The sequence below is a fragment of the Oculina patagonica genome, chromosome 1 (genome assembly GCF_052425735.1).
Source record: "Oculina patagonica isolate OP01 chromosome 1, crgOcupat, whole genome shotgun sequence".
Taxonomy (NCBI): Eukaryota; Metazoa; Cnidaria; class Anthozoa; order Scleractinia; family Oculinidae; genus Oculina; species Oculina patagonica.
In genome coordinates, this window is record NC_135758.1 from 5,993,907 (window position 1) to 6,008,462 (window position 14,556).

The 14,556-nt window shown below is 38.0% G+C and overlaps 2 protein-coding genes across 2 annotated transcripts; both read left to right on the top strand.

The window, feature by feature from the left end:
• Window positions 1-10: 10 nt before the first annotated feature.
• Window positions 11-8,650, top strand: LOC144653002 (haloacid dehalogenase-like hydrolase domain-containing 5). The gene is made up of 8 exons (XM_078512900.1): window positions 11-499; window positions 2,235-2,347; window positions 3,265-3,355; window positions 3,471-3,507; window positions 4,399-4,573; window positions 5,280-5,325; window positions 6,130-6,269; window positions 7,071-8,650. Exons 1-8 carry the CDS (start codon window positions 179-181, stop codon window positions 7,417-7,419), a joined length of 1,272 nt encoding a protein of 423 aa, XP_078369026.1. The 5' UTR covers window positions 11-178; the 3' UTR covers window positions 7,420-8,650.
• Window positions 8,651-12,190: 3,540 nt separating this feature from the next.
• On the top strand, window positions 12,191-14,189 carry LOC144653122 (uncharacterized). The gene has a single exon (XM_078513038.1). The coding sequence runs from the start codon at window positions 12,641-12,643 to the stop codon at window positions 13,385-13,387; it is 747 nt and encodes a 248-aa protein (XP_078369164.1). The 5' UTR covers window positions 12,191-12,640; the 3' UTR covers window positions 13,388-14,189.
• The last annotated feature ends 367 nt before the right edge of the window (window positions 14,190-14,556 follow it).

Here is a 14,556-nt window from a genome sequence, read left to right on the forward strand (position 1 = left end):
AATCTGTTTCAAGATGGCGGCAGTCGCTGGGTTGAAGGATGCATATGTTACCGGCGTTTTCTGTTTTGTGGACTAAGATCTTCGGATTTTGAACCTTTATGCACGTTGCACGTTAGAGTTAGAAACTTAAGTTTAACTGGAAGCGATACTGTTGAAGATTTGCAATAGATGCGGAACGATGTCTTGTGTGGCTTCTCGTAGTGTACGCGTCTTGAAATCTTTAGCGCCAAGATTATGCAATGCACTGCGGTTTTCCGGCGTTCGCTTCCTTTGTGACAATCCTACACCAATGCCGTCACCGAAAGCAGCAGTACAATCCTTCGGAGTTTTGTTGGACATCGACGGGGTACTTATACGGGGTCGGAACCCTATCCCTGGGGCAAGAGAAGCCCTGGAAATGCTGCAACAGTCGGACGTTCCTACAGTTTTCTTGACGAATGGCGGTTGCGAGTCTGAAAAGGAAACTGCTGAACGCATTTCTGATAGGATTGGTTTTGAGGTAATTCCATGTAACAACGTTTCTTACGAATGTATTTTTAATGCCGTTGAGGGTAGTTCAGGGGAGGAGGGGTGCGAGGTTCGGGGGGGGGGGTCTGAATCTTCCTGGTTCCCACTCCTTCTAAGGGCCAATCCATTTTACATCCACCCCCCCCCCCCCGGCCATTGATGAGGTAAGTAAAAATATACCCTCTAAGAAAAAAAGATCAAGGTGCCGACATGGTACACCCCGTTAGAAAATAACCCGTTTTTTAGAAACCCCTTTAGAAAAAAGCAGACTTTTCCTTAACCCCTTCAAAAATATTAGAAAGATCAAAGAATGCCAACAGGGCTACCCACTCATAAATGACTTAAGGATGGAAAATGGTCCTTCAAAATATATGTGTCTCGCAACATTGTAGCCAAATTTCAGGGGTCTCGCCGTCTTGAATTATTCTTTGATGTCTTCTCAGAGTCTCTATTTCTTTTGCAAGGCTAAAAAGGTCTCAGGCTCGCAGAAAAGATAAAAAGATATCAGTCTTGTCGTCTCGCAAAGTGTCGCATTTACCATTTGACACCCCTATGACTTTCAAAGCCCCTTCAGAAAATCTCAACTATGCGGGGTGTGTGTGTTACGTTACTGTTGCGTTACTCGCATTATAATTACGTCATCTGATCTCAAGTTTCCGGATGAACTCATGCTCGTGTAATTACTAGAGAATAATATAGTCAACATGGCCGCCGGCGTGCCCTCATTCATTCATCGATAGAACCGAGCATAACATGTGTATGTGTGTGTGTGTGTGTGTGTGGGGGGGGGGGGTGGATGTAAAATGAAGTGGAATGGGAGAGATATGATTACTTACCATATAAAATGCAATGATTCTATTTGGTGCCCTTTTTCCAAAAAGTGCAAGTGCATTGTGGCATACGTCCAGCAAACACGTCCATCATACATCTTATCCCCAGACCTCAGCTTGCCCCTCTTAGCCGGCTGAGCCTGTGCACAAAAAACAAGTGGCTCTGGGAACAAATGATTTCATTGGCTAGATTTTTTAACATAGGGAGTTTCAAATCTAGCCAATCAAATCAACCGTCTCATATAACTAAGGGAGTTTAAAACAGTTCATATGATTGGCTGTTCCTTTTGTAAACATCTAGCCTGCGAACACAGATGCATTTCTGGCTGTTGCTTCTCTTCGCAGAATAATAGCTATTTTTTGGCAAAGAGAAGCGACAGCCAGAAATGCATCTGCATTTGCAGGCTAGTTAACATCCAGCCAAGAGGGATAAGTGGCTCTGAGGATGAGAATTATCCAGTATACTGCACTGCTAGGAAAGCACCAAGTCAGTTGGTAGAACGCCGGACTGCTGTGCGGGAGGTCGTGGGTTCGAACCCCAGACCGGACCAACACTCAGGGTCTTAAAATAACTGAGGAGAATGTGCTGCCTTTGTAATTACATCTGCAAATGGTTAGACATTCTAGTCTTCTCGGAAAAGGACGATAAACCGTTGGTCCCGTCTCCTGTATCTTCAGTCTTATATATAACAGGGGACGTTAAAGAACCCACACACTATTCGAAAAGAGTAGGGCACGAAGCTCCCGGTGTTGTGGTCTGGTGTACAGCGCATTTGAACATATACACATGAAAAATGCGCTATATAACTTCATTATCATTATCATTAAGTCAACTTCTTGTATATGTGGTTACCATAAAATAATAAAATGTTATGAGTGCTTTTGTTTCATTTGAAGATACGAGATGAGCAGATGATTTTGTCACATACACCACTAAAAATGTTTGACTGGCTACACAACAAGCATGTTTTAATATCTGGCCAAGGAAATGTAAAAGAAATTCTCAGAGAGTATCCTTTTCCAATATTGTACTTAATATCTTGTTAATAAAAATATTTCTGTTTCTCTTAGTTACAGCACTGTAACACTTAGGCCACAGAGGATCTTAACATCTTTTCAAGCTTTTGTTTGTAACTTAGACAAAAACATTTATTTATCAATGTTTTTAAGTAAAATCTTAACTTATTATGCAGCAAAAGGTGTCAACTTCGAGCTCAAAGTTACTAAAAAAATGTCTATATCCAAACCATCAAAAGCACTTTGTCAAATGAGAGCTTTATCTGACAAAATTTTCATTGTTGTGCTCATCAATGTACATGTTTATTATTTTGCTTTAGCTTCCTACATATTTATTAAATAGATTTAGCAAGCCTAAAAGTGGAGCTGCAAATTTACTGACCAATTACAGAAAAAATATAGCACTTGAGCCCACGATCCAATGTAAACCATTATTTGGTCAGCAGTAAACTTCAAAAAAAAATTCAACCTCAATGAGTTCTATATGTGAGCCTGCGATATGGTCGTGATACTGGTCAGCAGATACCTTGTTTTGACAGCTGCCAATTGACTATGACATGGAATCGATGTCTAATATCAAAGATGTAAGCTGGCGTTAACCATAACCTTAAACCGTCATTTCTGGAGTATGGCCGCCATGTTAACGTTGGGGCAACTTCGTCGCACGCGCCCGCGAGCCATGCTGCTAGCCATGATAACCATGAAAAACCAAAAGCATGGGTCTGTTAATTTTCTACGGGTATTGGGCTCTGCTCGATCTGTGGCCCTTTGGGCCGCTAGGAGCTCAACTCTGAAAATTGTTGAAAACACATCACCTTTCATCTTAAGTCTTGATCATAAACTTAAGGAAGTTGGATTTTGGATGCATTTCAGTGACACAGTAGTAGTTTTCCCTAATTCTTGACACTAGATATGGATTTACTAAGACATCTGATATGGAAGATTTAAAAAGAGCTTATCCTTTACTAGACATGGTGGACAGAGCCACAAGATATAACCATGTATGTACACGTTATTAATTTTATTTTTTCTTTCAATAGTACTGTAGTTAGAGTGTAATGCAAATCCCACCACATCAAGTGTACTACTTATTTGTTGCTGCTTTCTTTACTTCAGGCTGATAATGCTGCTGGAGAATTTCCGCCAGTCGAAGGTACATAATTATATTGTCAAAATGGATCTGAAATGTTACATTAATATAATTTACAAATAATTTACAGTTCAGTTTTAATTCTGAAAAGCATTTTTGTACAGTTAGAAAAAGAGTCCTAGAGTTTGCTTTCAATACTAGGGTTTTCATTAAATTCCTAACTTCGTTTTTTGATTTGGGAGGAGTGGGGGAGGGGCTATTATTAAGGGAATTTTACAGGATGTCAATGTGGAAATCTGTCTTATTTTCATTTTCATATACCATGCACACTGATTAAGGTCATTGCCCCAAAATAGAATTGAACATAGATTTTCAACCAAACTTTGCCTACAGTACTGGTTGATAACCTTAAGGGAACTTAAATTTTAAAATAAAAAAGTGGGGTCACCATATTCATTTAGGAGCAGGAAGACCTTGTATATACCACATAATTCCTTTATAATCCCCTTGTGATTACTGGAAAAGTACACATTTCCAGCGATTATTTACTTTTTAAACATAGGGATTGATCTGTTTTCATTTTACAGAAAGAATTTGATCGATACACCCAAAATATGAGAAAAAATTGATAGGTCACCATACTTGTTTACGAGAAAGTGACGATTTATTTCGCTCGCGGACTAAGCCGCGTAGAAAAAAGCCACAATTTTGTCCGTACCCACCCCATGGAAGGTCATTGGAAATTCTGAGAGAGTGGGGGACCTCAAAAGCCTTTTTTTTTCAAACCAAAAACCCTTCCTTGGGAGGGGTATGGATATTTTCTGGAATAACACAAATTTTTTATTATCACTGTCATTACAAGTAGCTTTAAAAGTCAAAGTCCACACTGTTAAGTTCTTATTTTTTTTTCAAGACTTACTGATTGCCTTGTTGTTTTTCTCCATCACACTATAGCAATACTATTACTTGGTGAGCCAGTGAGATGGGAAACAAATCTTCAGTTAATAATTGATGTACTTGTCACAAAGGGTTGCCCATATACCAGTCCAGTGTCCCCACCCAGGGAACATATTCCTGTTGTTGTAGCAAACACAGATCTAATCTACATGTCAGAAGTTTCTTTACCCAGGTATAAAACAAATTCATTATTAATAATAATTATTTATATTAATTTTATTATATAATAATAAAAATAATATTTATTCTTTACAGGGTTTAACATCCCATTGGAGAGGATGTTGAGCCCACTGCAAGTATCAACAGCCAACTCCTCAGTCCTGGATTTTTGCTTGTGTGGCCACTTTCCTAGCCCACTTCATACAGAAAAAACACATTGAACCAAACCGGTATCTGGGAGGCCATGTGTTTGATTACCATCGGGGACTCAGAGTTTTTTTCTTTGTCCCATGATCATGTCATTGTTGAACAATTCATCTTCATTATTAATTTATCACATAGCCTAAAATTTACCATCTTAAATTTATTATTTACGAAGCACACTGAGTTTGTACCAACTTTAGAAATATTGTGCGATACTTGACTGATACCAGCCATGCCAAAATTTCTGCAAAAGAAAAACAACTGCTGGCATATATGAAACTTTGTTAGTACAAGCTGCTGTTCATTATATTTTTCCTGTTTAATCTGAAAAAATGTAATGAACCACTCCGGATATACAATTATTGGCTAGCTTCTCATTCAGGAGATGAGGCAAAGCAATGCTTCTATTTAGTTAATCTTTTGCAGTGTGATTAGCCAAAAAGCTGACATATAGTTTACAATTAATGAATATTAACTGTGTTATACAAACCTTTCTTCTTTCATTTTAAATATAGATTTGGCCATGGTGCTTTCTTGCTGAGCCTGGAAAGTCTTTACAAGGTACTGCAGTTAGCACTTGGAATTTACAATGACTAACTTAAGACGGAATCCACTAGGAAGTCGAGTAATATTTATTAAAGTTGGACAAAAATCAATTTCCAGAATAATTTAAATCCTGTTGCGTTATTTCCTTCCCTTAATAAAAGGTAAAGATGTAAGTATTTATCCGTGATAAAACCAACAACAATTTCTTATAAGAGTCTGAGAAAATGAATTTCAAAGTTTACAAGGTATGGGCACAATCTCACGTACGTATAGCCATTTTGTAAATTCGTCTTAAGCGATTAAGTGGTATTCAGCGGAACTTCAAAATGTGTTTTCGATGTGTGGTGTTATTAGAAAAGATTTCTTTCGATAAGATATTTGAAGCAGTAACAAAAAAGTTTGCAATAAGGTGGAAATAATTCTGGTACAACAATTTCTTATCAGAGTCTGAGAAAATGATATTTAAAGTTCACAAGCTATGGGCAAAAGCTTACATCTTTTAAGCGATTCAGTGGAATTCAGCGGAACTTTAAAATGTGTTTTCGATGTGTGGTGTTGTTAGAAAAGATTTCTTTCGATAATATATTTGAAGCAGTAACGCAAAAGCATTATTTCCAGGTGTAAATAGTTTTGGTACATAATTTTGTCCAATAACTACTCGAAGTCCTGGCCGATTTCCTCTTAAACACTTTCAATTCTTAGCATTAAAGAACCCTTGTTGTATTTTTGCTTAATACAACTTAAACTTGGTAAAAGGTGGCAATCTACTGTTGAGCAGTACTAATTATATTCTTACAGTGTAAACAATTTCTTTTTCAGAAATTGACTGGTCAAGAATTAATTTATACAGAAATTTTGGGAAAGCCATACATGACCAGCTACCAGTATGCAGAATTTTGCCTGAATCAAAACAATGGAGGAGGGCTATCTGGCAACATAAAATCATTATATGCAGTTGGGTAAGTATGCTAATGAACTTTACTGCACCTTTCAAGTACACATGAATATTTTCACCTGCTGTCAATCATCCTAGTGGACCTCTCGCGAAACAGCAGTCCACTTCAACCGGTTCTGTCGGTTGTGATTGGTAGATTTCAGTGCATTTTGTTTGTTTCTGATTTTTAAAAGTTTTTTGGCTGTCACCATAATTATGACTGATGGCAGTGAAAAACATAATTATCGTTAGTTGGATTGTTACCTTCAAACAACCCTCTCCAAGTTAACTTTTTTTTTCCTAGTGGCCATTTGGGGACTACCTATTTAGGTTAAGTCCCCAATGGAAAATTTTTGGTCGCCAAAATATATAATTATTCGTAAATCTATGCACCAAAAAGCCTGACTGAAATGAAATTTTACTAGGAAATCTTCCCCAGGAAAAAAACTTAATGAAAGATCCAAAAAGAATAAAAAAGGAAAAGATCAGCTTACAAACCCAGAACTTTTGTGGTATTTTTCCCCAGTTGGTTTCAACAGCAGAACAATCCATAATGTACAGAGCATTTTTCAGTTAGAATGAAAGTTTCCTAAACTCTGGAGCAGTCTTCTTGTGGTCACTGGGCTGGCAACTTGCTCTACAATTTAGCCGCCAGTTCCAAAATTCTAAACGCCATGGCGAGGGGAGGGGATAGATTAACATGTCATTTACCTCAGAAACTAGTGCCCATAGCTTATAAGTACCTAATTAAAAATGCTCTAGTTTTATGACTTCACTGAAGCTGTCAGTGCAATGAAGTGAAAACATTTCAACCATTCTTTTTCAGTGACAATCTGGATACAGACATTTATGGAGCAAATTTATGCCATGAATACTTGACGGTATTTCATAAAACTAGTGGAAACAATAGCGAACAACAACTTAAAAACTACTACAGTCAGTCAAAACAGAGCAGCATAAAATGGTTGCCAGAAGTAAAACGCATAGAATCCATCTTAGTTCAAACTGGAGTGTCAACACAGGATGAAAACAAGCCTGCAAATGAGGATGGATCACGATTGCTACATCGGGACACTGTTTATCATCCTCACTTGAGGAGAGCAAATCATGTTGTTGAAAATATTGCTCAAGCAGTTGAACTCATCTTAAAGCAAGAACAGGGAAGTTCTCTTTGACCATAAAGGTGTGTTAACTTTATATAGGAAATTTTGTGGTGTTTGTTTTCTGTTGTTGTTGTTTTGACGGTGTACATTGTAATAATTATTGTAGGCCTGTGAGTCATGTCAGGATATTTGTAACATTTTTACTTAAGTTAGATTTCTGTCGATAGCTTTGAATTCTCAATTTGATGTCATAAGTCAGAACAAAAGCAAGTCCTTCCGGCCAAAAAAGCTTGGAATCAATTTGTTACATTTTCAAGGTAACATTTGTACATAAGAGAGACATTTTTGTTAGTGATATGATATTAATATTGATATTTGCCAATTCTTATGCAGCTGAGTCAAAACAATTTCAATTCATTAGATTAATATGAATATGGCAAGGTTCACATATTATTTTAATTTAATACTAACAATACTATTGATTAAAACAGTATGTGGTTTTTCAATTTTAAAAACTATGCAAATAGAATTACATGTGAAAGATCTTGGAAGGAGGTCTGGACCTTGCTGCGCTCAGTCCATGCTACCAAGACTTAAGGCCAATGTTTTCCCAGTGTGCTCTTCATGCTAGGTTGATAAGATGTATATTTAAATGTACTTTTAAATATATTGTTACAAAATTAACAATGATGTCATCCTGGACACCATAAATTTTAACTAGTACTGTACTTAAGCACAAAAATTAAAGTACATTTGTATTGATAGCCAACTCTTATATTTATAAATATTATTAATAATTGTCTTTAGAATGTACCATGTATCAGTTGGTTTAATTTACATGAGATTCAAGTCAATTAGTTGACCTTAGACCGTTTTCTAGATTTTTTGGGATGGCAGTTTCTTTTTACAAAATCTGTCGGAGGTACATAATTATCTGTCATATCTAGATAATTTATTTACATGTTGAAATTTATGAATGCATGATAGTTTTCACAGTAATGGACCTGAAACAGTGTTTCCTTGGGAAGCATTTTTATTTAATATTTGTATGCCAGTACGAATGTACAGGTATAATAAATTATTTGCAGTAATTATTATAAAATATTGTAACTAACGATTATTGTAAATCATCATTATTTTGATTTTTAGGGATCTAAAATTATTTTACTTCTAATATTAGTTAGTCTTTTCTATAAAAAATTAAACACTGTGTAGACTTCATTCTAGATTCTTGTGATTCAGAAAAAATGTGCGGTGTCAAAGTGAATTGATGAGTGAGCTGACAAATAAATGAATTCAACCTTATTAATGAGTCGTGTTGTAAATAGATGTAAAAAATTGTATCCTGTGACACCATGTTCATTGATTCCATGTTTTATTAATTCATCCATAATCCTGAACTCATTGCCATACATTATTTTGCAATGTTAGTACTCAGATCTTGATTGGATGTAAAACAAAATTACTGCAGTTGATGATTTTCTAGTACTTTATCCTGTGTTTTCTACATTTTAATAGTCAGCAAAGTACAGCTGTGAGCTCAATTGACTATCATTCATTTAAAACAATAGCAAATAGTCTAAAATTATGACATCTAATGACATCTCTGTGTTTAGGCGGCATCTCTTTCCACCCACCCAAATAAAAATGTCTGATGCAAATTTTCAGTGTATGTTTTGAAGCATGCTTATTATCCTTTTCATCTCAAATTTGCCATTAACATTATGTCCACGTTTTACATGATGTTATCAGATCTGGTATTTGCTATTTTGTAATAAGGCAAAATACCTAGCAATTAGCAGTGGGTGCGTAAAATGCTTCACTTGTTGTTTTGTCCTTAATTGTCTTACCTATGAATGACCACATACCTCTTACAAATATCAAAGTCTAGCTGGCTTTCGTTGTGGATTTGAATTGTTTAAAAAGCCCCTTGGAGATACTAAAAATACTAAGATTCAGTTTTAATTTTTTTGTTCTATTTTGTTTATTGTAGAGAAGATAACAAATGTGTCTAAGTTTCCAAACAAACAAATTGTACAACATTGTTAACTTTATGCTCTGATGTTAAGAGATGCTCTGATTGTTTGTAATACCCCATGGAGATACTATGACTCAGTTTTAGTTTTTTTTTTCTGTTTTGTTTATTTTAGGAAAGTTCATGCCTGTACAAAACAAAATATGTCAAAGTTTCTAAACAAACTTATTGACCATTGTTAACTTTTATGCTCTGAAAACAAGAGAGATGCTCTGATCACCACGTTACCCCAGGGTTGAAGGACTCCCAGGGAAAACTTACTTTATTTCATCGAACTGTTGAATATCCCAAGGGTAAAGTGCGTGCTATGCCCTGATTGACTCTTTCGTCCGCGTTGCTGAAAAAGATTGCGTGACGCGCGCTATGTCTGCTTTGAAAATGTACTTTACAGATTGTCATTGTGTAAATTAATTTTAATCCTCCCCAACGTAACCATCTGTGCTTCCTTTTTTGAGAAAAATTGTCGGATAGATATTTTTAGCTTTACTTGGCTCTTATTTTAAGATTTTCTTTCAACTTGATATATAAACTCTGCGAGACACAGACACCTTTTATTCTTCTCAATGGGGGGTGTCTGTTCACCAGTTAGGAAAAACAGCTCTGTCTTTCATGATAATATCAAGATAATTTTTAGTGCAGACGATAAAACGCCTTTCGAAGTTTTCATTTGTTTGTGATTATGTTGTCAGGCTTTATGGAAAACATATGGATTTAATTTACCAAAACAATTTAGCTCTAACAACACCGACCATGGCATGTCACGCCGACAATGGCCATTCAAGCGTTGCGTGACTAACCCACCAGACAAATAGAAGGCGGATGCGCGTGTGACGAACGTCAATTTCACTCACGAAAGCCGGCGAGACATTTTACTTTGTTGCAGTGATCACGAAAAGTATCGTTTCAACTGTCAACAAGTATGCACGCAATGGCGGCAACAAGCAAGCTGCCAATTTCGGTTTTATACAAAGGCATCGAACAATGCTTTGGCTTAAAAAGCCGTGGGGTGTTCTTTTGTATGACTTTTGCTACTGTACTCTTATCTTTATTAGCATAAAGGTTTTTGGAGTGAAAGAAGCAAAGAAGAAGCGCCGCGAAACGCTTTAATAGCAATCACTTTTTATGATATTTAATCAAAGTTTGGAAACAAAAATATATTGATTTAGTTTCGCAATTCGGGAATCTGAACGATTTAGTATTTAGTCACAGCTGTCGCGGGATTTGAGTCGAATGATTCGCATTTCTAGTCAATAGTTTTGATGTCTACATGCGGGTTACATGTAAACGAGTGCAAGCGTTTTTAACCCACACATTCAAGTTAGCTTTATATGTTCGTGAACCGCTCCAGTGATCTGTCGATGTCGCACATGGTTTTAAATACGCTTGAGTCGTTTGAACTGTCATGGGTTGAGTGTAGGCGCTTTCGTGCACGTGGAATCTTGGGCTGTATATTTACGCGCGTGGCGTGATTGGTAGGTGTGTCCGAAACTTACAAAGCGACGCAACATTTTCAAGTACTGTAAACACGAACCAACGCGAGAATTTTCTCTCGATGCAACGTGCTCAGAGAAATCGTGATGTCAACTAAGGAGGAGGCGTAGCCGATTGTTGAAGTTTTTTTTAACACTTCGAGAGCCTTCTGAATCCTTCTCGATTCTTCTTGCTTACAAATTACAGAAATTTTGTAGTAGGCGTAGGCCGTTAACAAGTCAATTTCAATTTTGGCATTCTGACAAGGTTTTGTGTACTTAACGCGCGGTGTGAATTGATGAATTTTTCTTTTATGAAATAAACTTACGCCCAAAGCATATCTTCAGCTAAGTTTGGTTGCTATTTTTATCCTGTTTTTTAATCAACCTGTCCTATCACAAAGTTGGAAATTACTTTAAACTTTGAACTTAAACTCAATTTTCAAGAAAATCGGGCCCAAAACACAAAGCGTTTTGTAAAGAAGAAAAGGTTAATTGTGCAAATAGAACCCGGTAGGACCTTAGTGGGTTACCTTGGCTTTTGATTGGGTTGAGATAATTTGATTGGACAACATTTGTAATACGACGCGTGCTGGTAACCCACTTTTAGATGTCAAGTCACTACACGTGCATTTTCCACTTGATCGCTTTTGCAGGCTTGTAAATTTCCGATGCACAATTGTGTTTGTCGTTCGATCACAGAATAACATTTTTTGCGGTTGATTCCCCTTGTCGCCGACACAAAAGCGCGCTGTTATCGCCCTGTTTGCGCCGACCCGCTCCAGGTGAAGATCCGATCCCTGGTTGCTACGGTGTTTACAACCTGCGAGGTAATTATGATAAACAAGGTAGGCGTGACGGATTTGAGGTTTTACGAATGAAAAAAGGGACAACCAACCACTGTACAACCACCAGCAACCTAAATTCAACTCAAACATTTTTTGCGGCAATAAATGATTCGCCCGTTTGTCTCAGGAACATACAATCCCGTGCCTTTTTGGATGTTATTTCAGCAAAGGGATTAAACTTCTTTTTCAAATTTTCGTTGTGTGCCTCCCTTGGGGGTTGCCGGTGGCTCACGCCTTCTATTTGAGGTGTAAACAAAGTTGTTTTGCACGAAAACCCGCTAAGTGAAGGGTGGTTTACCGACAGAAATTCCGCTCTTTGCCGAAGTCGGTTAGATCTTCCGTCCCCTCGCATCCCGGAATTGCATTTGTCGAAGGGCAACTTAGCGAAGGAAATTTGAATTTCCGACATCGCGACCCGAACACTTGAAAGGTCGTCAAGATATAAAATATCTATTTATGTTTGTCAATTTCAGCACGTGTACCTTTTGGTTATTCAATTGGTTATTGAATTCACGAGCCAATCGCTGGGCAGAAATTAGCATTAATTAGCTTAGCAGGGTTTTGCTGGCCACGCCTCCCAAAGCACGGAAACGGTTCTTTTGTTGTCATTGAGCGGAAACAAAACCCACTTTCATCCCGACACAGCTGTTGCCGTCATTCGAAAATATTCAAACTCGGGGATACGCACATGAATTGCACATAACATTCTGCGCTGGATCGCGGCAACATCGACACTCGTAACTCGAGATCATTTTTGTGGATCGTTCATCGCTTGGGTTTCACTTTACCCCAAGCTCTGTCTGACTTTGTCATTGTCAAGTTGTTCCTGAGATTTAAAGAGCGCGGAGAACCGCCGAATAAAAAATTCGCCGGAAATTTTCTGTGGGATTGCGTGCGACCGTCTGGTGAGTCACAAGCGTCGATTTGAAGTTTAAAGCAAAATGGCCACTCAAGCTTTCTTTTCTCCGAGCGTCGCTTTGGACACACTCTCAGCCGCCCGGTGTTTACTCGACATGTCAAAAATTTTTCCGAAGAAACCCGCGCCAGTGTATTATGAAAACCCGTCGTCATCGCCTTTGTTGATGTTCGCGAAAATCTTGGCTTCGATGGAGGAGGAGTGCTGTATGATGGAGAAACATTCTTGTCTTTCGAACAATTCCAAACAGACGTCGAACGCGAAGGCAGCGCCCGGGTTTGGCGTACACTTTAATGAACCAGAGCGGGAAAAATACACGATAGATGTAACCCCGAAGGACACTCATGCTAGCGTTACACGACACGATAATGACGACACGCCCTCTGAGCCCTGTGAACTGATCATGAAACCAAAACAAAAAGCCCGGCGCCGAAACGCGCGCAGAAAAAGCGAACAGGAGAAGAAAATCCACGCTTGCCACTACGCTGGTTGCGATAAAAAATACGGCAAGAGCAGTCACCTGAAAGCGCACCTTCGTACACACACCGGAGAACGACCTTTTCAGTGCACTTGGATGGGTTGCGAGAAAAAGTTTGCTCGCTCCGACGAACTCGCTCGACATTACCGCACGCATACAGGCGAGAAACGCTATGTCTGTGGGATCTGCAGCAAGCGCTTCATGAGAAGCGATCATCTATCGAAGCACGCGAAAACCCATGGGTTAAAGTCCCGCAAAGAACTAAACAGACCCACGAATCCAATGTTCTTTTGAGTGGGAGCGCGTTGGTTGCGCGTTTGGAAGGACAGATCGACATTTCTTCGCCGAAGTTTCGCGCGCGTGGGCTTGCGTGCAATGTTGACTGCAGTGACTGCCTACTCGGTCAGTTTTTCACTGCGAGAACTGTGCGGTAATAAATAGAATCCGTAGGGGACACTTTGCCAAAGGCTAAAATAGAACACGAAAAAATGTTATTATAGCTTTAGGTTCTTAAATTACTCTTGTTCCCGCAGACTTGTATTTACACTCATCAGATAGCCCAGTCTATTGACAATTTATTTTATATTGAACGAAAATAATCAGTGATCGAGACTTACTTGAAACACCGTCAATTTTAATCTTGAGCGTCCCAAAATTTAGAAAATAATTTTGTAGATTGAAGAGGTGTTTATAGCACCCTTTTGTAAATTAAGGATAATTTTTTTTTCGTAAAAGGCAAAATTTTTTAATCGGGCTTTTAGCATGTTTAATGAATTCAGCTGGTCTGAATTGAAACAGTTTGTTGCTGCTTATATCTTTTTATTTTGAAACTTGAAATAACAAAAGATCTCGCAAACTTAAGGAGATTCTTTTAATAAAAAAACTTGGATAATTTTATGGTATATATAAATGCGTCGTCGTTAATCAATCTATTTTTTTTTTTGTAAATAACAAAGAACTTCTAAAAGTTGTTGACTCTATTCTTACGCAATAGCGTTGCGCGCGTTGCGCGCACCGGCCACTGAGTAGCATTTGTAAACATTGCATTCAAGTAAATGGCTTGAAATAAATATTGCTGATCAAAACGCTATTCAAAGCAGTCGTTCCTTGCTCAACCGGCTTTGTTACGTAAAATCAAAGCTTAAAAATCCTAGAATATTTTATTTCTCGACATGTCTTTTCGCGTTTTACCCGGTAGCGTTAACTGTAAGCTTATTGCACCTCACTGAACATGCAAATTTTGATATTGAAAGAAATGTCAAGGGCAAATGGGACCCACGTATGAATTACAATAAGCAAACAAGTTAAATATAACAACGGGCAGCTGGCTATCGATCGAACGCGCCACAATCTCGATCAAAATTTGCCCCTACGGATTTTTGACTTCATCCTAAAAATATATATTTCGGAACTTGTTGATCTGTTAATTCAGCGTGTAGTCGCTGATTTGAAATCGTAGAATG